At 48.7% G+C, this 21,121-nt stretch overlaps 8 protein-coding genes across 8 annotated transcripts; 4 read left to right on the top strand and 4 right to left on the bottom strand.

Annotated features, from left to right (window-relative positions):
* Nucleotides 1-181: 181 nt before the first annotated feature.
* B0J16DRAFT_64407 (NUDIX hydrolase domain-like protein) lies at nt 182-1,186 on the bottom strand. Its single transcript, XM_046134224.1, has one exon. The coding sequence runs from the start codon at nt 1,045-1,047 to the stop codon at nt 424-426; it is 624 nt and encodes a 207-aa protein (XP_045986580.1). The 5' UTR covers nt 1,048-1,186; the 3' UTR covers nt 182-423.
* A 286-nt stretch (nt 1,187-1,472) lies between these two features.
* B0J16DRAFT_333518 (Abscisic acid G-protein coupled receptor-domain-containing protein) lies at nt 1,473-3,824 on the bottom strand. The gene has a single exon (XM_046126837.1). It carries the CDS (start codon nt 3,371-3,373, stop codon nt 1,733-1,735), a length of 1,641 nt encoding a protein of 546 aa, XP_045986579.1. The 5' UTR covers nt 3,374-3,824; the 3' UTR covers nt 1,473-1,732.
* A 742-nt stretch (nt 3,825-4,566) lies between these two features.
* B0J16DRAFT_380559 (uncharacterized protein) lies at nt 4,567-5,369 on the bottom strand (the record flags this gene model as incomplete). Its single annotated transcript, XM_046131086.1, has 2 exons — nt 4,567-4,620; nt 4,671-5,369. 2 exons carry the CDS (start codon nt 5,367-5,369, stop codon nt 4,567-4,569), a joined length of 753 nt encoding a protein of 250 aa, XP_045986578.1.
* A 3,727-nt stretch (nt 5,370-9,096) lies between these two features.
* On the top strand, nt 9,097-9,661 carry B0J16DRAFT_380558 (uncharacterized protein; the record flags this gene model as incomplete). The annotated part of the gene is made up of 2 exons (XM_046131085.1): nt 9,097-9,503; nt 9,565-9,661. 2 exons carry the CDS (start codon nt 9,097-9,099, stop codon nt 9,659-9,661), a joined length of 504 nt encoding a protein of 167 aa, XP_045986577.1.
* An 842-nt stretch (nt 9,662-10,503) lies between these two features.
* B0J16DRAFT_263113 (uncharacterized protein) lies at nt 10,504-11,629 on the top strand (the record flags this gene model as incomplete). The annotated part of the gene is made up of 2 exons (XM_046123327.1): nt 10,504-10,911; nt 10,967-11,629. 2 exons carry the CDS (start codon nt 10,504-10,506, stop codon nt 11,627-11,629), a joined length of 1,071 nt encoding a protein of 356 aa, XP_045986576.1.
* A 662-nt stretch (nt 11,630-12,291) lies between these two features.
* Nucleotides 12,292-14,234, bottom strand: B0J16DRAFT_64341 (translation initiation factor 3 complex subunit L). The gene is made up of 3 exons (XM_046134222.1): nt 13,723-14,234; nt 12,627-13,664; nt 12,292-12,577 (listed from the first exon to the last, which is right to left on the bottom strand). Exons 1-3 carry the CDS (start codon nt 14,026-14,028, stop codon nt 12,494-12,496), a joined length of 1,428 nt encoding a protein of 475 aa, XP_045986575.1. The 5' UTR covers nt 14,029-14,234; the 3' UTR covers nt 12,292-12,493.
* Nucleotides 14,235-14,658: 424 nt separating this feature from the next.
* Nucleotides 14,659-17,890, top strand: B0J16DRAFT_316349 (P-loop containing nucleoside triphosphate hydrolase protein; the record flags this gene model as incomplete). Its single annotated transcript, XM_046125308.1, has 2 exons — nt 14,659-14,721; nt 14,771-17,890. The coding sequence occupies 2 exons, from the start codon at nt 14,659-14,661 to the stop codon at nt 17,888-17,890; spliced, it is 3,183 nt and encodes a 1,060-aa protein (XP_045986574.1).
* Nucleotides 17,891-18,743: 853 nt separating this feature from the next.
* Nucleotides 18,744-20,619, top strand: B0J16DRAFT_394641 (uncharacterized protein; the record flags this gene model as incomplete). Its single annotated transcript, XM_046132138.1, has 4 exons — nt 18,744-19,360; nt 19,409-19,536; nt 19,587-20,034; nt 20,086-20,619. Exons 1-4 carry the CDS (start codon nt 19,175-19,177, stop codon nt 20,617-20,619), a joined length of 1,296 nt encoding a protein of 431 aa, XP_045986573.1. The 5' UTR covers nt 18,744-19,174.
* Nucleotides 20,620-21,121: the final 502 nt, after the last annotated feature.

Genomic DNA, 21,121 nt, shown 5'->3' with positions numbered 1-21,121 from the left:
ATGTCTTTGCCGCGTGATGACGAAAGAGTGAAGGGTTAAGGAGTGGGAAGAGGTGAAAGACAGTAGGAGAGGGACTGAAAAGTTGCTTGCTTGCTTGGACAGGCAATAGGCAATTCGTTTTCTCTAAACGTGGCACACATGATGAGGCCGTCTCGAATCGAATCGACACGACAGGAACTCATATTTGTATGCTAGGGTGGTTTATGGGATCAATGAAATGTGCTTTGTTTATTTCTATTCCCTGGTCTTTTTTCACTTTTCTCTTGGTGTTTATACCTGATTGTGCTTTTCAAGGGAATTAAGTTAGATCTCTAGTCAGGTGAGGATAAAGTGTGACTATAGACGAGTAATGACCACATGATATCCTCTCTCATCTTGATGCCATTCCATCTATTGACTCCAATGACTGCATCCAGTCGTAGCTCAGCTGCCCCTTTGGCTTTCCCGCTCCCACAACCGGAACCCCTCAAGGACATTCCTCTTAACTCCCTCACTCACAAAATGCAACTCCTTCCCATCCTTGAACCGATTCTTCAACGCCTCCTCCTTTGTCACCCACGCAAACTCAACATGCTCATCCTCATCAATCTTAACATCCTCGCAGCTCTCCACATCCACCCAGACAGTTAACTTGCCCCAAACCCCATCATGAGCTCGAAATACAAGCATGTCGTACAGAACTTCCAAGTCTTTCTCCAACGGATCATCAGGCATGGGTTCGGTGATGGGTGCTATCCCCACGATGCCTTTTACTGCTCTGGCGCGTAGACCGGCTTCTTCCCAAAGTTCGCGGACGGCACCGGCGATGAGATCAGTGTCGACTTCGTCGACGCAGCCGCCAGGGACTTCCCACAGGAGAGGCCATGAGTCGTGTGCCGCACGGCGGAGAATGAGGATTTGGCCTTGGGGATTGGTGACTAGAGCGCCGGCGATGAGATGTTGGATTGGAGGGTGCGTCGCTCTGAACTCGGTTGGTTTACAGAAGAAGGCGTTGAGAGAAGGAGGTGTTGTGTAAGAGAGTGGTGGAGATGGTGAAGGAGGCGGCATTGTGAATGCTCTGGTGAGAGTCCTGGTTCAGGTTGTTGGCGTCTAGATGTTTAATTGTCCAGATTCTTAGAGTTTTTGATATTGTGAGTTGTTCTTATGTAGAGTGATATGGTTTGATACCTGATTTAGGCTGCGAGTTGAGAATGATTGGTTGACTTGAGGTTGGAGAGAAATGCCTCTTATAGGTTGAGTCATATGCAAGCCACGAACTAAGAATGCAGGGTATGAATGCATGGAACGTTGATCTAATGATTTGGCAATCCTTCTGCCTTGAGGTTTACTGGAAATCGAACAAATACTCGCAGTGGTTGCCAAGTTGAGTTGGGTTGTTTAAGCCGCGCATTAAGTCAATTTCATGGCTTACTGCTAGGAGAGGTGATCGAATGGGCTACCGTAGATACTCGAGAGCCCGGTCTTGATAGATATTCAGAACGTATTAAGTGTATTTAGAGCCTAAACAACTCCTCTATGTATGTTTTTGATCCCTGGTATAGTATCTCATCCCCATCATGTACCCTCTATGCAACGCCCTTCGTCAAGAACCCCATAGGTAGTCTTTCAAAAACGCCAAAGTCCAAACATCAATCATCGTACATCCATCCACCCGCTTATTAAAAATGCATGTATGCTAACCCGAACCCCCAAAAGCATAGAATAGAATCATCATCATCGACCAGGCAGGCATCTAAGACATTTTGGCACCCATCTCCTCCATGCCATACTCATCCCACTCATCGTCACCTCCAAGTTTTCTGCCTACCCAGATACCAATAGCTGTCATCAAGCTGCCTACCAGAAACCATCCTTCGAACCAGCCATCCACAAAGGCAGGACTCAATGCACCTCGGAGTACACTCCCGACCGCTGAGCCCAAGGCAGAAGGCAATTGACTGCGAAGGAGGAGAGAGGCGGAGATGACATATGTTGCTGCAATCTGTCCGACAACCAGTGCCAGATTTGCTTGCGCTTGACGAAGTAGACCTGGTGTCCACTTGGCAAAGAGGTGGAATGTTTGGACGACACTGTTGGCGCTTGCAAGAAGGATGACACCGCTAAGAGCAAAGCTAATAAGTCGTGCCCATGCTAGTTGATCAAGCTTAGGGTCCCAATGGCGAGCGAGGATACTTAGGAAGCGATTGATAGGATCGGTGTTGGCAAAACTTGATGTAGGCGAGTAAGCTCGGCGAATGGTCGTGATTGTAGTTGCGCCGATGCGGTACAGACAGTACAAGCTGAAGAGTTGAGAGGGGATAAGAAGAAGTCGGCCAAGAGATGTAGAGGCGCGAACTGTCGCTGCTCGGTGGCTCTTAAGCATCGATACTCCCGATGCCAGATTCGCTTCCATAGTCTCGAGACCGGCGATCTCCAATCTTAGTGATCGCATCTCGGCCTCATCGCCAGTCGGACCACGCAGAGAGCCCATGACTTTGCCAACCAGACCGCTGCCCTTGGCAGAGGCTCCAGTTTGTGCACCAGAAGTCTTTCGCTCGAGGAACTGCAGACGATGGCGCTTAGTAAGGAGCATCTCGTTCGCTGTGTCCCATCCAGCTTGCTTCCTCGCAACGTCAGCGTCCGTGACAGGCCGCTTTCTGCGAGCTGTAAGATCCATGAATGCGTGCCATGGTGATGAGACAGCAGCGAAACCAGACAGTAGAGCCATCAGTGAGATACCGACAACGCCAATGCGCTCTAAACAGCCGCGCGTGAGCATATCCGACAGGCTTCCATTTCCATTGCTCGTCTTGCGCATCGCACCCTCAGGAACAGCCTGCCCAACCGACCAAAAGGCAAACAACCATCCCAAAAACAGTGCTGCCTGCAATCCCCAAGCAAACCGAGGCAGTCTTCCTTTAGCCGTTCTTTGAAAACTCCATCCTGCACTTGTGACAACCGATCGACATTCCAGCCATGGCACCAGCACAACTAAAAGGAACAGCAGACTTGGCACCGTTATTCTCAAAGCCAAATTTCTTGAATCCGCGTTCACAACCTCGATAATCTCATCCATGATCAATGCACCCAGCGTAGCAGCCAATCCGACAGTAAGACCAAACGTCCAGGCAGCGCCGCGCCGCCTCCAGCTCTTGGCACCATGTTCAGCGTGGACTTGTCGCAGACAAGCTGGCGCATGTGTAGGTAGGACATGGTCTTCGCCGTCGCGGGAGTCGGCGTCGGAACTTAGTCGAGGGAAGACATGGCGGACAACGAGGATCGATGTCGAGATGCAAATAAAGAGGAATGGAAGAGCGGCGATGGACGAGGCGAGAGTGACAGGGCGAGGAGGTATTTCGCAGGCGTCTTCGCCGCAGCGAGTAAATGGCCACATGGTGGGAAAATTGCGTCGTTTTCGTTTCTATCGTGGTTATATCGTTTGGTGGGTTGTGAGTGTTCGGCGCGGGGCCATGTAGACTGTATGTAAGGAGTCTCCCTTCGTATGCAAAGGCGTTGCTGACAAGGTTAATCGGCGGCACAGCAGCAATCCTCCCTATGTGTCGTATTGCGGGCGCGAGTGAGGTAATGGATTGTGTTAAATTGAAACGCGTCCCCTTCGCTTTGACTTGAACCCCTCGTAACGTTTGCGACAGCTTTGTATCAAACGAGTCTAGCGAGTAGCGACGTCCCTTTGAAGGTCTGGATCTTTTGTTTTGCCCCAATGATATAAATAACCACTGCAGATCGACTCTTAACTTTTGTCGTTCTTGGCTTTATTGTATTCTAGAATTAAGCGTTGAAAATTGGTATTAGGATTAGGATTCGGATTAGCCCCTGGCCTGGTGTCAAAACACTGAGAAATGGTGGCTTACGTCGTCGCATTCGTTTCCCTGTTACTTGGGTCACGTTGGTGACGTCTATCTGCCTCAGGCCACAGTACCTATCGCATCCGCCTTATTCAGGGTCCTCTCACTGACAGCCTTAGTACCATTCTATTATTGGCCCATTAATTCGCTGCACATGCCCGGGTTGAAACACAGAGCTGCGAATGCGAAACTTCTACTTGATACAAGCCTCATGGTATCAGAAGAATTGGCCCCCAAAAACAAGAGACGAAATAATTTGGTCACTTTATGCCAGCTTAGGCTAGTACTTAGGCTACTCTATTGTTACTATCAGATGAATATCTTGAGCGCTGGAATTTAGTAATATTTATCGCTACTTTACATCAATTCAAGAACGCTAGACCTAGAACTCCTACATAACTTAGTACGCTCCCATACAGCAACACAGTAGGTCCACGGCCGTCATCCCGTCGTCTTCGGATCCGTGATCAGGTTCATCTTGAGCCTCCAAATCGATCTCTGGTTCGTGAAAGTTGGCATATGCCGGTCTCTGCCGCCGTCTATATGCTCGAGTTCGATTTCGTCGTTGCCTGTGCTTGACAATTGGCCGCTGAGAGCGAGCATAAGAAACGAAATAATTTGGTCATTTTATGCCAGCTTAAACTACTACTTAGGCCACTTTATTGCTACTACCACGTTTCAAATATTGTGGCAATGTATCAGGTATCCTGAACGCTGGAATTTACCAAGACAAGATCTGAATGTTTGCATGTAGCCTGTCCAGTTGCTGTAAAATCTGCGAAGAGTCAGCATCGTCAGTATTTAAGGCTAAATTCCAACCGTTACCTTTTCGATGTATTTAACACCAACCTGGATACCATGCTCGTCGATCTCAAACTCACACGGGACACCACAACTGTTGTATGGGTCTAGGCAGGTCAAGCACATTTCCACAACCTCGGAGTATTCTATGCCCATGGAATAACATAGCTCATTGCGTACCAAATCGATGAAACGTTGCTTCGACGATTTGGTCAGAAACTGCTCCATCTCACCCTCCGAGGCATCGTCTGCTATGCCAGTAATATGTGAAAGTGTTGTCCTCATGGTATGAGCATCATAGCTGATGAAGCTCTGCCACAACCCAATCTCAAGCAGACATACACCCAAGCTGTATATATCGTGCTGTAAGATAGGGTCTTTCACTACATCTGTATATTGCGTGGATGAATGTCTGTAAACACTCCTTTCTAAGGGGATCTCACCATCTGGCGACAAACTGTCGTCTCTTGCCCCGATCAAGGCAGAAAGAAAAGCCGAAGAACGATTCTTGTCTCGGGTCTGAAGATGAATAATGTTCTCAGGGTGCACATTGATGTGCGCGAAACCTGATGCATGGGCGTAGCCTAAGGCCTTGGCTAGTTCCCGCGCAATAGACAGTCTCTCGGATACTGGAGCTGGCTCAGCATTATTGATGAGTCGATCTCGAAGGCTCTGGGGATTGTCAAAATCTCGAGGTGTGCGGAAGATTACTGTCAAGTCCATTCCATAGTGATACTATTCATAACAGCCTTTGCAGCTCAAGAGATTGAATACCTCGGGCTTGGTGTGTTGCAAACGATATGTTAGGTCTCGTACACTCCTTCCCAGTGCTTGGAAGTGCCTCGCAACGATGCCAGATCGCTTCTGATACCGAAACTCTCGCAGCATCAACATTCGCAGATGCTCCCAAGGCTTCTTGCAGCTCGGCACCCGCTCTACAGCAATATGTTAGCCCGGGAATATCCTTGGATTGGGAAATTCTCACTTTAGACATGCCTTCAATTAGTCCAGCATCACCTGAGAAATGTCAACCAAAGCTCCGTATATCTCCATAGCTTGAAGGTGTCACTTGTTGGCTGACAGGAGGGGAAAGAAGAGGACAGAAGTCTAGGTTCTGATATGCACACAATGTCTCACAGATAGTGTCTATCACGTCACAAGCTGAGATCGACCCTGCCGCATATCCGCATACGAGGTCCTCATTGTGATACAAGATTCTTGTCTCTAGATTTACTGAGATGATACCATAAGTTCAAGCCACAGGGTCTTAATTGAACAGTAGCACATTATTGTTCTAAGATCCATATCGACTTTGGAGTTGAGGCTCATAGAGAGCCCCATAGTATCCATTCATATCGTACTTCAAACCCACAGAAGTCATGTTCGGCTAATTCTCGAAAACTTGCAATATTCGTTTTCCTCCGTTCTTCTGACTTTGACCGAACTTCCAATTCAGCAGGTCGTTCTTTCACCGGTTGGCAAGGATCTTATAGTCTACCCTCAGATTGCTAGCACTAGATGCTATAAACTATACTCGTGATCGAGAACATAACCGTTATATACGGTTGAACTCTCTCTTGGCTCCAATTAATTGAAGCCACGAGAATGTCATCCGCGATTTAGCTACTCTGACCGCCACACCAAAAGTGCCTTCCGAGTCAGACCATTCCCATTCGTGTTACTTACCGTACTTTGACGATGGTGTAAATAGGTTAGCAGAAGGCCCTAAGTCTTATCGGTACTTTCTGGGGTAATGCCAAGAAACAGGGCAGAGTATGCAGGGCTGGTAACTTGTCTGACAGCTGAAAGAGCAAGGGAGCCTCATGTGGTCTTGAGGATGAAACTGACTGGCTCAGCCATGATGTACAGTACAATACGACACATGTTGGTGGCTCGAAATATTGATCTGGTACGACAAGACAATGCGGTGAAGAGTTCCACGGAATGGCAAGAGCCAAGTGACTCTTATTTTTCGCTTACTTTACCCTGCATATCGAGTGCATGCCTAGAAGAAAAACCGTTTTAGTGCCGTTGAAACTGATTCGGCTGTTCGTAAAAAACGAAGCAGTGAGAGATCCACGGATCTAGAGGCTCTTTTCTGAGTCGGCCCCACCTGCACTCATCGGATAGCGTGCATCCTCCACTGAAGCCCGAGCGTAGTGGGCGGGCTTTGCGAAGCAAGATAACCCCTACCAGATGGATTATAGGCGTTAACCCCACCCGGCTCCGGGGCGGACGGGAGGGATTGAAATCGTGCCCAAAGAACCGGTTCCCGACGCCGCTAGTGTACATAGAATTAATTGTATTGTCAAGTACGGGCGTTCTTGTAATACGCATGGGCTCTTGGCGGTCTGTCAAGTAAGAGTCACACTCGGGACTTTAATGCCGGGCCAAGACATTGATATCTGATTGTGTAGCAGTGGCACTCATCTCTTCAAAGCATGAGGTGATGAGCTTCAACTTACGACTGAATGAAGGAGTGCAAATCTTTGCGTTTTTGGCTGCCCAAAGGCCAAACAAGGTGGCATTAGTGAGGGGAAAGACTTAGCAAGCGGCCGAACTAAACGCCCCCTTATTTAGTGGATATCTCGAAACCCAGTAAGCAGCCCTACTCGTTCCAGTATGGAGTCAAGAGAAAGAGTTTCCATGTGATCATAACCCCAGGGATGTTCAGTGTGAGTGTGAGTGGGCTGTGGTGATACCTACTGCTCGCGTGTTGTTCATTTCTTCGTCTCTGGATAAAGTGAGAGGCCTCACGGTTCGGTTCCCCTCATCTCTCGCGTTATCTTGCGATGGATATACAGATAACACAGTACAGTACAGTACGAGAAGTTGACTCGTATGTGATAATGGATACCTATGTATGTAGTTCATCCTGATCGTCCAATGATTCAGCACAGACAAGGCATGTTTCTTGCATCCAAATCGAGTTACATCTTGGCCTGCAGTTTGTCACACACAGAAAACTAATCCCTGAAGAGCGGCAATGCAACGGCTTAACTCTATGGCTTGACGTAAGATACGTCAGCTGTGCGTTTTGCACTTTCACGACTGTATGGCTATGCTACCTAATCTCTGTTCTCTAACCTTGATTCCACCTCGTGTCTTGTTTATTTGCTGGCAGATTTCGCTTGATAGCTTATTCGTTCGTTTCGAGACGCACACACTCTGTCATAATTCAAATCTCGGGCGCTATGTATCTGTTGCGTTGCTGCCCAGTTTAATTTCACACTCCCTGTCGGGCCTACACCACCATCCGTTTTAACGTGGACCAAGACCAAGGGCCGATCCGTTCGGCACCGTCTGAATCCTCTTGGTTTCCCTCAGATTGTTACCCTCCTTTATGCGATCAAGATCAAGCTATCATGACATCTGTCTCCCACTCTGTTGGCCTTAGGAAACAATAGTGAAACCCAGACTTCTCCTCTCTCAAGTCCCCAGTCTTTGTCTCTATTTTTACATCTCCAAACGTTGAAGCCAAACAAAACGTTGACAGTTTCGTCCGTCCTCTGGTTTGTTTGTTGGCATTAAGCTTAACCTTAAAATCTTATTATTTTCTGTCTGCCACTCAGATCACTGCCATTCACCTGAAAGAAGCAACTGTCTACAGACGCAAACGCCCACACTGTTCGTCTGTCTTCAGGCGACCCTCGTACAAAAGAAAAAAAGATATAATCGATTTGCACAATATCGATATCGTCCGGTGCTTTATTTATCCACAGTACCTCCCATAACAATCGGCTTTCGCTATCCCTCTCTTATTCTGCTGCCACTGCGTACCAGGTCCACGCTACAACACCACAGCCACCACCAGATCCATAGCCTCCGTCATTACGACAAGCGTGCCCTTTCACAATCAAGCTCGGCATTGATAAAGCAACTGTAGAGAATCATTCTCCACCTTTTCGCATCGCATTCTTTCTCAACACCAGGAGCACGCTTCTTTCTTCAGTTCCGGGACCGCGTCATTCGACGTCACGATCTTGAGTCCTCAGGCCCTTCCTTCCCTTTATCGTCCGCTCTTGCCTTGTCCCAGCTCTCTGTGATTCGGTCGTTCCTCTAAGCCAGGCCAAGCCAAGACAGGCTTGTCCGTCATCTAACTAGTCCGTCATCTAACTAGTCTCTCCGTCTTGGCGGCAGTTGCATCTTGGCAGATCCTACGACATAGAAAGAAAGGCACTGCGCACTTGATCGAGGTTCAACTACGCAAGTGCGAGCTTCCTCTTCTTCTTCCACTCGGCAGCACCGATCCAATTCAGCCCAAGTTTACCACCAGCCAGGTGGAAAACAGAGAAATCGACCCCCAAGGCTAAGACTACGAAAATAAAGTAGCCAGAATCCTGGTCTGAACGAGCATAAGGTGACTAGATTATTTCGTCTCTTATGTTCACAGTTCTAACACCCTGGCGCCAGTCAACCAGATCGCGTTTGAGACGCTCCATCAAGCAACATGACTACAATCTCTTTTATGCCTGTTCCAGTCAGGCGCACCGACTCCGACATCTCTCCCAAAACGATTGATCCACCACGAGACTCAAATTCGTATGACGCCAAAGTCGACTATTTCCCAGACTCAAACACAGTCGATGGGTCCAATACTAGTGTGAGGGCCAGCGATGGTGACGATTCTTCTGCACACAAGTCCAGCATCTCATTTGCGCCCGATCCACGACCTGACCGCAGTTCAAGCCGAGAGAGCGACAAAACTCCAGCACCAAATCAGGACTCGATGGTACAAAGGAAATCGTCCACCGGCTCTGTTTCCTTCCGCCGAATGACGAATCCTAAATTGCCCCAGGGACAGCCTCAACAAATGAGCAACCATCGCATACGTGCAAGTTCTCCTGATCATAAAAGGTACGTGGGATATTTCTGTCTTCTTGTTCCCCTTTGTCTTTCGTTGTGAATACACTCTCAGTTGCAATGTCAACTTCCGGTTCGCTCGCAATGATCCATCAGCCGGACCATGCATACCCAACACGCTAGTGTCTAACACTCTGAACGTTGGAGTCTGAAGAACACTTTCGCGAACAGAAGCTGAGAATTGCTATCTGGACTGCCATGTTCGCATTCACTATTGGCTACCCATCTGTGCCAAAGCTGGTCAGATTGAACCCAAAGCAGCATTGTTGGAGCTCGATGTGACGCCATGCCAAGAAGGTGTCGCGTGGGTAGGCGCCAGGGTGTCAGAAGAATTGGCTGCTGGATGCATAAGAGACGAAATAATACGCTCATCTTATGCCAGCTTAGAAGGAAACTTAGACTCCTTTATTTTGATACCCTAAGGTCTTTAGGGTCAATTCTTCTGTTACCCACAAGGGCTTCGGTATCGACATTGCTTTCACACAAGGCTACGGTTGTTAGCAAGTGTGGTATACAGCGACTGTCGACCGGGTTGGCTGCCAGTGCCGTGGCTTGCCAGTTGATTCACATCCATAATATTGCATTGCAAAGATGGAATCATGGTCCTGGACTAGGTGGAACTGATTTGGTTACCGGTCCATTCTTCACAACAACCTTTTTTTACTCCACCACCACTGAGCTCCCACTACCGTTTATGGTTACCCCGCTGTCTGCGACAAACCTTACCATAGACGTGGGGATGGATGGTCTTCGCCTACTCACTCCGTCACTTATTTGGTCTGGATCGTCAGGCCATCTCGTTCGTCACAGCCACTTCTACCAGATCATCAGCCCCCCAAATTTCCCGCAGAGCTCTCGACGCTTCTCGTCTTCACAATCGTCATTGACAATTCCCGTTCTTCTCCTTCCATATTACTCCATCCCTCCGTGCTTATTACTTTTCAATCTCGCGCTTATACTTTCCTGCCTCTGTTTTGTGGCATTTTGCACAACTATGGCGGCGCTAACCGAGACCCCGCCCGATAGGTTCCAGAAACATGTCGCATTCGACAATGTTCCAACCGGCGAACCGACCAAGAATAATGCGATCTCGTTCACACTCAACGTTCGACACATGGGCTACCAGGCTAGGCGCAGATCACGGTGCTTCATGGTTGGAGTTGACGAGCATACCTACTCCGATTATGCTTTACAATGGCTTCTGGAAGAGCTTGTGGACGACGGCGACGAAGTCGTTTGTGTACGAGTAGTTGAGAAGGACTTGCGTTACTCGAATAGGGAATATCGAGAAAATGCTGAGAAGGTCATGCGAGGTATTCTTGACCGTAATGGCAATAACAGGGCCATCAATATCATTCTTGAATACGCCGTTGGCAAGTTGCACACGACTTTCCAGCATCTGGTATGTTTACAGGAAATATGTCTTCTGTGGAAGTTGAAAGCTGACACTCGTTAAGATACAGATGTACCAGCCTGCAATGCTCATTGTGGGGACTAGGGGACGTACACTTGGTGGTCTACAAGGACTGGTTAACACGCGCAATTCTTTCTCCAAGTACTGTCTCCAATACTCGCCTGTACCCGTAGTTGTGGTACGACCTACGGAGAAGCGCGTTAAGAAGAAGACCAAGCGGGCTAACGACTCTGCACGACAAACCTATGTGAGCATGTTGGCCGCAACCGCTGGAAAGCACGAAGCCGATAGCGAGGCAAGCAGCACTTACGAGCTTGAGATTCAAAACTCTCCCGACGAAGAAGCCCATCAAGTTGCACGTGCCTTGGGGCTACCTGCATCTTTTGATCCGACGATCAAGCCCCTCAACCACGGCCAGGTAATTAATATCAGGCCTCAGGCATCTGCTAGTGTCAACCCATCTGGCGAAACACCGGAAAATCAACGAGTTATCAAAGATGATGCTAGCGATGACGATGACGACGACGATGACGACGATGACTCTGGAGAATTTGAGGTCGTTAGTGGTCAGCAGGCTCTGGACCAGGAGAAATTGGAACAACTTCACAAGATGGAAGTCGGTGAAGCAGCCGCGTTCAAGATGAAGGTGGATGATGATTTAGAAGATGAAGAAGATACCCCATCGGCGCAGAAAGGCACACCATAGAAATTAGGAACAGACAACCCCCAAGGATATAGCGGATATGAAGCTTTTCACACCAGGAACCCAGGCCATTACCTAGGTACTGAATTTCCACAGAAATAAAGTAGCCTAATTGTCAACCTAAGCTTGCATAAGATGGCTAAATTATTTCATCTCTTATGCTCGCTCTCATCCGAAGATGACGGGATGACGGCCGTGGACCTACTGTGTTGCTTCATGGGAGCGTACTAAGTTACCTATGTACGAGGCAGGAGTTCTGGGTCTGGCGTTCTTGAATTGATATAAGGGTAGCGATAAATTAGTAATAAATTCCAGCACTCAGGAAATCTGATACATTCATTGCCACGAGTATTTGGAACGCGATTGTAGTAATAAAGTAGCCAGATGGATGATTACCCTTAGATTCTGATAATGCTAACTTTAACCAGATTCTCCAGCAACTGGACACGCTACATGTAAACATTCAGATCTCAGATTAGGGCTCATGGCTGGCACAAGTTGTATTCGATAATCTTACTTCGTTAGGATCATGATATTGATTAAATGACTTTTTGATTCCTTTTATTCTTCATAGCCTTTTTCAAAGGCCCTCGTACCTCTAGGAGGAAGTCCCATATCTCCGCCGCACATACAGCCAAACCCGAGAAATTCTCAGGCTCTTGCACGAGCATCACCAACTCCGAGACGCCTTTGCCATGCCATGCATCCTATCAAGTCGGCCTGCATAACCCCAGGTAATGATTCTCCTGATCCTGGGCCATTGTGGAGTAACTCAGCCTCAGCGCTTTTATGCGCTGTTGGGCTCGAATCGAAGACCCCCATGATTCTTTTGAGAAAAAGTGACTAGCCAATTCTCTCTACAACACCTCAGTTATAGGTACGGGACAGGTTTCGGAGGTACCAGTCCACAAGCTTTCGTCCAACCTTGGCCTCGGAGATGTGAATGAGGTCCTACAGATAGTTAGCAATATATTCAAACGTTTTAGGAATATCAACTTACGCCCTGGAGAGCATAGTCAAGGTCGCTGACGTTGACAAGCTCACCGTCAAGCAGACCCTGATCGTTCCAGCGCAATTGCCTAGTTCGCTGCTTGGTGACCAGGAGCCACGATCGGAGCTCCTCGGGCTTCACCTCAAGGAAACCAGAAAGCTTGTTGAGATCCATGGTGGTGTAGAGGCGGAGGTAAGACTTGATGGTGGGGCTCCACATGTTGGTCTTGACCTCATCCATGAAGACAGCGAGGTGGTGCTCAACGGGGTCGATGTTGGCCTCAGGGTTCTCAAAGTCCGGAGGAATGGGGGAGATGAACTTGGGGCACGCTGCGCGGAAGAGCTCCTCGAAGATGGGAAGAGACTCGGGTCCACCGCGCTGGAGCTTGAGAAGCTGGTCGCCGTACTTCTCACGGAGAGCGCTGTGGATGGTGTCGTCCAGACGAGTGGGCTGGAAAGCGACGCAGATGGCGATAAGAGCGTACATCTGCTCGTTCTTCTTGGTGATCGAGTCGTATTGGGGGCTCTTCTGGAAGTTCTTGGTCCTCGAGATGTAGATGAGGATGTGGCTGAACATGCGGATGGCATCGGCGTAACGGTGCTGCATCATGTAGGAGAAACCAACGTAGTAGTAGGTGGTGAAGTGAGCGGCCATGACACGGGCGAACATAGCCTTCTTATTAAGCTCAATGTCGTCAAGGGTCTTGAGGGCGAGGCTGAAGTCACCAAGGAGACAGTGGACTCGGAGAAGACCAATGATGGAGAAGTAACCCAGCATCTTGTAGAGGTTCTTGTTGCCGTACTCGCCAGCAACAGCGGCAGGGTCCTCACCACGCTTCATGGCGCCGAGCTGCTCGGTGATCTGGGATCGCTGGATCAGGGAGTACAGGACGTTGAGAACACTGTAGCAACCCCATGTGTTGGGGTTCTCGCGGAGAGCCTGACGCTCCTCCTCGTTGGTTGTTTGGCGGGCAATTCGCATTCGGTACGAGGAGAAAGAGTTGAACTGGTAAATGAACTCATCGATAACATCCCAAGCCCAGTAGTACTACAAAGATATTTATTAGCCCAATCCATCCCGATATACAGATTCAGGGGGCACCAACAGAAGGGGGCTCGAGGTCGACGGGGCCCTCGGAGTTGAGGATGTAGTGGAACAAGCTGCAGTAGGCATCGTAGCTCTGGAACTTAGCCTCGAGGGGCGCCTGGAAGTCGAGAGGTTGAGCAGCCTGAACAAGTCGGGCTTGGATGTCGTCGGTCTGCTGAGCGTTCAGAGAGGTGGTGCGGCTGAGATCGTCACCATCCTCATACTGAACATGCTCCTTGTACTCGGCCACAAGAGCCTCCTCCTCGACGTCGCTGTCGTCATCGATGGCGCGGGCCGGAGCCACGCCGTTTTGGTAAGTAGCCATCGTGTCGTTTATAGAGTCGGAGTCGAGTCGCGCGTCGTCTCGCTCGTCTCGTACAGTCGTCACGGTGAGATGGGGTCAAATTTTAACGATGCAGTTTTTTCTGTGTAGGGCTTCTGTTTGGCGGGCACACGCGGGGTTGATTGCTTAGTCATTCGATTTGAGTGGGGTTTGCTACGGTTATCAGCTTCTAGGATTCCAGCCTTTCGAGGTCCAAGCTATTGTTGCAGGACAGAGAAGGACTCAGTTTGGTGTTCCTCAGGCTGTTTCAGTATGTATGAGTCATTCTTAGTCGATTTCCCAATATCGAGAAAAATATGCATGATGGACAGCTAAATTTATCACTGACCAGCACGTCCATTTATCGATTAGATTAGTCACTATGAGCAACCTTTAGGCAAACCATATTCTTCATAACTATCAACTCCCTTTACTTATAAAAGTGATCTCACCTTGATCTGACTGAGTACTTTCAAAAGAATATAGAAGCCTTTATTTTGTCTGGGTCGGCACCAAAGACCTTTTTATCTCCATATCCATATTTAGAACTTTTTTTGCTCTACGGCCTTTTTCATTTCTGTTCGAACCCCACCATCTTGGCCTACCTAACTTTCACAAGTCACTGTCGTCATAATGCCTGTCGTCACTCCAGATAAGCTGGCAAGTCTGCAAAGACAATCCAGTGATATTCGAAATGTTGGTACACAGTGAAACATGAGAGAGTATCCAAGTTAACGACTCCTAGATTTGCATTTTGGCTCACGTTGATCATGGCAAAACTTCACTTACCGATGCTCTGCTTGCCACAAATGGCATCATCTCACCAAAGCTGGCGGGAAAGATCCGTTACCTAGACTCCAGACCTGATGAGCAGACTCGAGGTATCACAATGGAGTCTTCCGCTATCTCACTATACTTTGCTATGCGTCGGAAAGCAGCCCCCGACGCTGAGCCTGAGGACAAGGAGTACCTCGTTAACTTGATTGATTCGCCAGGTCATATCGATTTCAGTTCAGAAGTCTCAACAGCCTCAAGACTTTGTGATGGTGCTGTTGTGCTTGTCGACGCCGTCGAGGGAGTCTGCAGTCAAACGGTCACCGTGCTTCGTCAGACATGGACCGAGAAGCTAAAGCCCCTGCTTGTTATCAACAAAATTGATCGGCTTGTTACTGAACTTAAGATGACCCCTGGAGAGGCCTACATCCACTTGAATAAGCTGCTAGAACAAGTGAACGCTGTGCTAGGAAGTTTCTTCCAGGGAGAGCGTATGGAAGAGGATCTCAACTGGAGAGAGAAAATGGAGGAGCGAGTCAACGCAGCGACAGCGGCTAAGGAATCAGCAATTGCTGATCAAGTTAGCGACACGGGAGAAATTCAATTCGAGGAGAGAGACGACGAGGATATCTACTTTGCTCCCGAGAAGAACAACGTCATTTTCAGCAGTGCCATTGACGGCTGGGCCTTTACTTGCAGACAATTCGCCGCCATGTACGAGAAGAAGCTGGGCATCAAGCGTGGAATTATGGAAAAGGTTCTATGGGGCAACTTCTACTTGGATCCCAAGACAAAGAAGATCTTGGGTCCCAAGCACCTGAAGGGAAGAAACCTGAAGCCCATGTTTGTGCAGCTGGTACTTGAACCAGTATGGACTGTCTATCAAGCAACAGTAGGAGGCGACAACGGCCAAGGAGATCGAGAGCTGCTGGAAAAGGTCACAAAGTCTCTCGGCATCAAGATCACACCTCATATGCTCAAGTCTCGCGATCAGAAGCTTCTTATGAACACCGTTTTCGCCGGCTGGCTTCCCTTGTCGACAGCACTGCTGGTTTCCGTTATTGAGTCCCTTCCATCTCCTCCATCTGCTCAGGCTGCACGACTTCCTGAGATGTTGAAGGAATCTCCAGGATCTGACCACATTGATCAAACTATCAAGGACTCTATGGTTTCATTCAAGCACGAGAAGTCTGACCCCGTCGTTGCCTACGTCAGTAAAATGGTATCCGTTCCCGAGAGCGAACTTCCTGAGAACAAGCGACGTACCGGCGCTCAGATGAGCGGCGAAGAGGCTCGAGAACTTGCACGCAAGAAGAGAGCCGAGGCTGCGAGAGCTCAAGCTGCAGCTGGCGAGAACGGCGTCGATAGTATGGTGACTTCGATGGATGCCATCAACCTCGACGAATATGCACCTGAACTTGAAGAGAAGAAGGTCGATCCCGAGCACCTCATTGGCTTTGCTCGTATCTACTCAGGAACTCTGTCTGTTGGCGACAAGCTCTACGTCATCCCTCCCAAGTGGTCCCCCGCTGAGCCTAACGCTGAGCCTGAGCCTCAAGAAGTCACTGTCACTGCGCTTTACATGCTGATGGGACGAAACTTGGAGGCACTCGACTCAGTCCCTGCCGGTTGTGTCTTTGGTATTGGTGGCCTCGAGGGTAAGATTCTGAAGTCTGGAACTCTGTGCAGTCGTCGTGAAGGTGCTGTCAACCTCGCGGGTGTTACCATGTTGGGTAAGCCCATTGTTCGTGTTGCGCTGGAACCCGTAAACCCTGCCGATCTTGACAAGATGATCCACGGTCTGAAGCTCCTGGTGCAGAGTGACCCTTGCGCCGAGTATGAACTTCTATCCAGTGGCGAACACGTTCTGTTGACCGCCGGTGAACTGCATCTTGAGCGATGCTTGACTGATCTGAAGGAGCGTTTTGCTTTGTGTGACATTCAGCCCGGTGCACCAATCGTGCCCTACCGGGAGACAATTGTCCGAGCTGAAGAGATGCGACCTCCAGTCAACAAAGAGCTTGGCCGTGGCGCAGTTGTTGCCACAACCAGCTCAAAGCAGGTCACAGTTTCACTCCGGGTGTTGCCAATCCCCGAGAAGGTTACCGACTTCCTGTTGAAGAACGGCGATGCAGTCAAGAAAGTCTACGATCGAAGAGCAAAGGCTGAAGAGGAGGGAGAAGAAATTATTGCTGAAGCTGATGTTGCAGCCGGCAACACCCTGTCTGTGGAGGACTTCAAAAAGCAACTTAAGGAGAAGCTAGAGACTGGCAAGGGCAGGGAAGTTTGGAAAGACTGCATTGACAAGATTGTAGCCTTCGGACCCCGACGAACCGGACCCAATCTGCTTATCGATTCTACTGCAGATGGTATCTTTGCTAGGGCTTTTGCTACCGAAAAGACTGTCGAAACTGCACCTCGTGCAGACGAATCTCTTCATCCTAGTCACCTGACTGACAAGATCTCTTACGCGTTTCAGCTTGCTGCAGCTCAAGGTCCTCTATGCAATGAGCCTCTGCAGGGTGTCGCTGTCTTTGTTGAGGACGTCACTCTCAACCTTGCCGAAGACGATTCCTCAGCTCGTGATAAGCTCGGACGTCTGACCGGAGAAATTATCAGAACTTTCCAATCCTCCCTTCGAGCAGGATTCATGGACTGGTCTCCCCGCCTCATGCTTGCCATGTACAGCGTTGAGATCCAAGCGTCTACTGAGGTTCTAGGTCGTGTATATGACGTCCTGACTCGTCGTCGCGGCCGCGTCAACGCCGAGCTGATGAAGGAGGGCACGCCTTTCTTTACAATCCAGGCCCTGGTCCCTGTGGCCGAGAGTTTTGGTTTTGCGGACGAGATGCGCAAGCGTACCAGTGGCGCAGCACAGCCGCAGCTCATCTTTGCGGGATTCGAGATCCTGGACGAAGATCCCTTCTGGGTTCCGTTCACCGAAGACGACCTGGAGGACCTTGGCGAGTTGGCCGACAAGGAGAACGTGGCGAAACGCTACATGGATGGTGTAAGGAGGAAGAAGGGGTTGCTTGTTGAGGGAAGAAATGTGGCTACGGATGCAGAGAAGCAAAAGACGCTGAAGAGGTAAAAGACTAGTGAAGCAAGAATAAAATTATGCATGTTGGTTTTACAAATCAGGTACCAGATTTCCAGTGGAGAGACTCCGTTAGCTGCAGGTCCCAGTTATGAACGAGTGGTCGGATGTTGTTGACCCTCTTCCGGGCATGAACACGTCGTACCGGTCCAGGGTAATATCACGATGTGTGAAAAGAACTCGTCATTATGGTAGAATCCCACAGCTTGTTTGATAGTTACTAACCTTGATAGAGTCTGTCATCGAGATGCTTCCACGAGATTCTCATGTTCAGGATCGAGGATCGATATCAACTGCATCCAAAACTTGAAGATTTCTGCAACTTCCAAGTTTTTTCATCTGCAAGTGAGAGAAAGGCTTGATCCACGCTGTCATGGAGTTTGCTCAAACTGCGGTGATGCCCTACCACAACGCTCTCCTTTCTCTCACTCATCTTACTGTGTTTAAGACACGTTTTACACGCTGGACACGTTTTGTTGTGTCTTACCACCAGGTCGGTTTTGTGTGCCCCTCGCATCTTGAACCCATTCTTCCGGTGGCTGAGCTGAGCTTCCAATCTCTCATCCGCATCCATCCGCTTCCGGATCTACAGAATATAAGTAACTTATGCAGAGGTTCCTATTCGTCGAAGTCCAAGAGCTGAAACTAGTTGAATGGCCTTTCCTAGCCTCTGTATGGCTGAGTTGCGAGAGTTCTAGATACCACAATGACATGTCAACTGCGGAAAGAGAGTCTATCACATTTTGTCCCCTGACTTGTCTCGCTTGTCTTAGACAGACGCTCGGCACTTGCTCCACGATTGCGGCAGCTAAGGAGAAGCCGTGCATCCCCGGTGGGTTCTTGTTTGCTTTTGCTGGGATCTTTCCCCTGCCATGAAACAGGACGGCCCGTCCAACCTTTCCCCGTTAGGAATAAATCCATCTGAGAGATCCTTCTGGGTGGTCGAGTTTTTGCTTTTTAGGGAACAAGCATACATGAATAAAACTTTTTTGCGGATGGAGTCTTGAAGTGAGGGAGAGAAACTGTGGGAGGCTGGCCTAAGAAACATTGGATCTTTGGGTCGTAGCTGGACCCTAAAAGAAAAAAACATCAATAGTAATGATAAGAAAGGAAAGAGAGAGAAAGAAACTAAATTCAAGCTGCCCTTGACGCACAATCCTAGTGGTGGGTTACTAAGAATTGATGCAGTCGTTCGTTAGTCATATATCGCAGAGTTCCCATCCATTCCCGAGGATCTGGTTTTGATCTCCAGCAAGATTGAGGTTGCAACCACTCATTATGGAACCCCAGACATCACTTGCAGGAATCGACGGAGAAATGGCAGATCTCAAGGTTTTCAACATCGAGGCCTTCACGTTGCTCGGCATAGCGATGTTGGTTACGGCTTTGAGATGTGGTGTGAGGATCAGCACGGTTGGTTTGGGGAATCTCTGGGCAGATGATTATCTTGTCATCTTGGCAGCTGTAAGTCTGTGAGGCCTTTCTGTTACTGATATGTGCTGACCATGTCAGGGTATCTACGCTGTAGAGACAGGTCTGGCATATTCAGTTGGGAATGTTGCCTTTGGATTAGCGAACAACTCCATCACCGACGAACAACGGGCTTCTCTACACCCTGACGACCGAGAATACCAGATTCGGTAAGTTACTACAGGTTGAAGCTTGGTTATATGGATACTAACTTCTGAAGTGTACTTGGTTCCAAGATTCAACTCGCTCTATGGGCAACCTACTCCTCCCTTCTATGGATCCTCAAAGCATCCATGTGCACCTTCTACTACCGCCTAACAAAGGACCTCGAAGGATACAGAATTCGTGTCATGATCGGCTTCGGCTTGATCATTAGTTCATTCGTTATCGTTCAGATGAACCTGCTGCTCAGCTGTCGTCCTTTCTACCACTGGTGGCAGATCTCCCCTGACCCAGGAGCCTTCTGCCATGCTGCTATCTCACCCAGTCTGATATGGACAGGCCTTTCCTTCAACCTCATCACAGACTTCTATCTTATCATGATCCCTATGCCCATGCTTTGGAAAGCTGCTATGCCTTGGCCTCAGAAGGCTGGACTCATCACGCTCTTCAGCTGTGGTTTGTTTGTCACAATGGCTGCTATCCTTCGGGTTGTCCTCCTTGTATCTGTAAGTGAAGCCCATTCCAAAATCTCACTACATCCATCTAACAACAAGAAGGACCCTTTCAATGGCCCCCAACTTGCTGCCTCCTGGGCTGTTCGTGAGACCTTCGTGGCAATCATGACAACAAACATCCCTATGCTGTTCCCTTCTTTCAAGAGATGGGCTGTACCCATTGTGGAAAGAGCTGGATCGTCTTTGAGCAACCGTTCTCCTCTCAGCACCATCACCGACACAAGGTTCTCTGGTGCTTTCTCTCTTGACGCTTGGAAACGAAGGACCCGCAGCACATTCCGTCTTTCAGCCAGCAGTCCCATTTCAGCTGGCATCAGGAAGAGCCAGATCACAGTCGGATTCCCTTACGATATGTACGACTCACCCATAACAAGACCTGAACTATCCAAGTCTGGGGTAGACATCAGAATCACGCCTCTTTCCTGCCATCCAGTCCGTGCCAAGCAACGAATGAGCACTACAAGCGAAACATCCACAGTCTCATGGACAGAAACGCTTGTCAACTCTCCTCAATCAGAGGGAACCGAACCTATTCTTTCACCCATCCACAAAGATGGATACAGCAACAACGTCTAACGCCTTTGTAATGAACATTGATAATTTCCTTTGTATTCCTGTATGATGGTACGACAAAGACGATAACGCCTTTTTACCCGATTTACACGATACACGACTTTACGTTATGTTAATAAAAATAGATAAAAAGCTCTAGATTTGCATTTTCGGTTGGGTATGCGTATGGGATCATGTTTTCATGAGTTATGGAGGAGTGGTCATGAAGGTGTCTCGGACGGACGGCGAGGTTTCAACACTCGAACTTTTACTTTTGTATCTTATTCCCTTATGAGGGGCCAAAACATCTATACACTGTACTTATCAAAATACTGTTCAACCTGAATCATTCTTGTTCTCTCAAGCTACGGGCCAGACAAGGAAAATGCGGTGGTTCCTTAGAATCTACAAGTCTCGATACTGTATGTCTTTGTTCTTCTCACACATATGTGGTCCTTAGTCCCGAAATACGACTCGTCTATTTCGGGACGATGAAAGAACACACAATGGGAAAAGAATCTTTGAC

Source organism: Fusarium flagelliforme (assembly GCF_020744385.1).
Source record: "Fusarium flagelliforme strain FIESC 12 MPI-CAGE-AA-0113 chromosome Unknown B0J16scaffold_2, whole genome shotgun sequence".
In the NCBI taxonomy this organism is placed as follows: Eukaryota; Fungi; Ascomycota; class Sordariomycetes; order Hypocreales; family Nectriaceae; genus Fusarium; species Fusarium flagelliforme.
The sequence above is the reverse complement of the archived record's forward strand: the minus strand, read 5'-3'. Positions and strand labels throughout refer to the sequence as shown.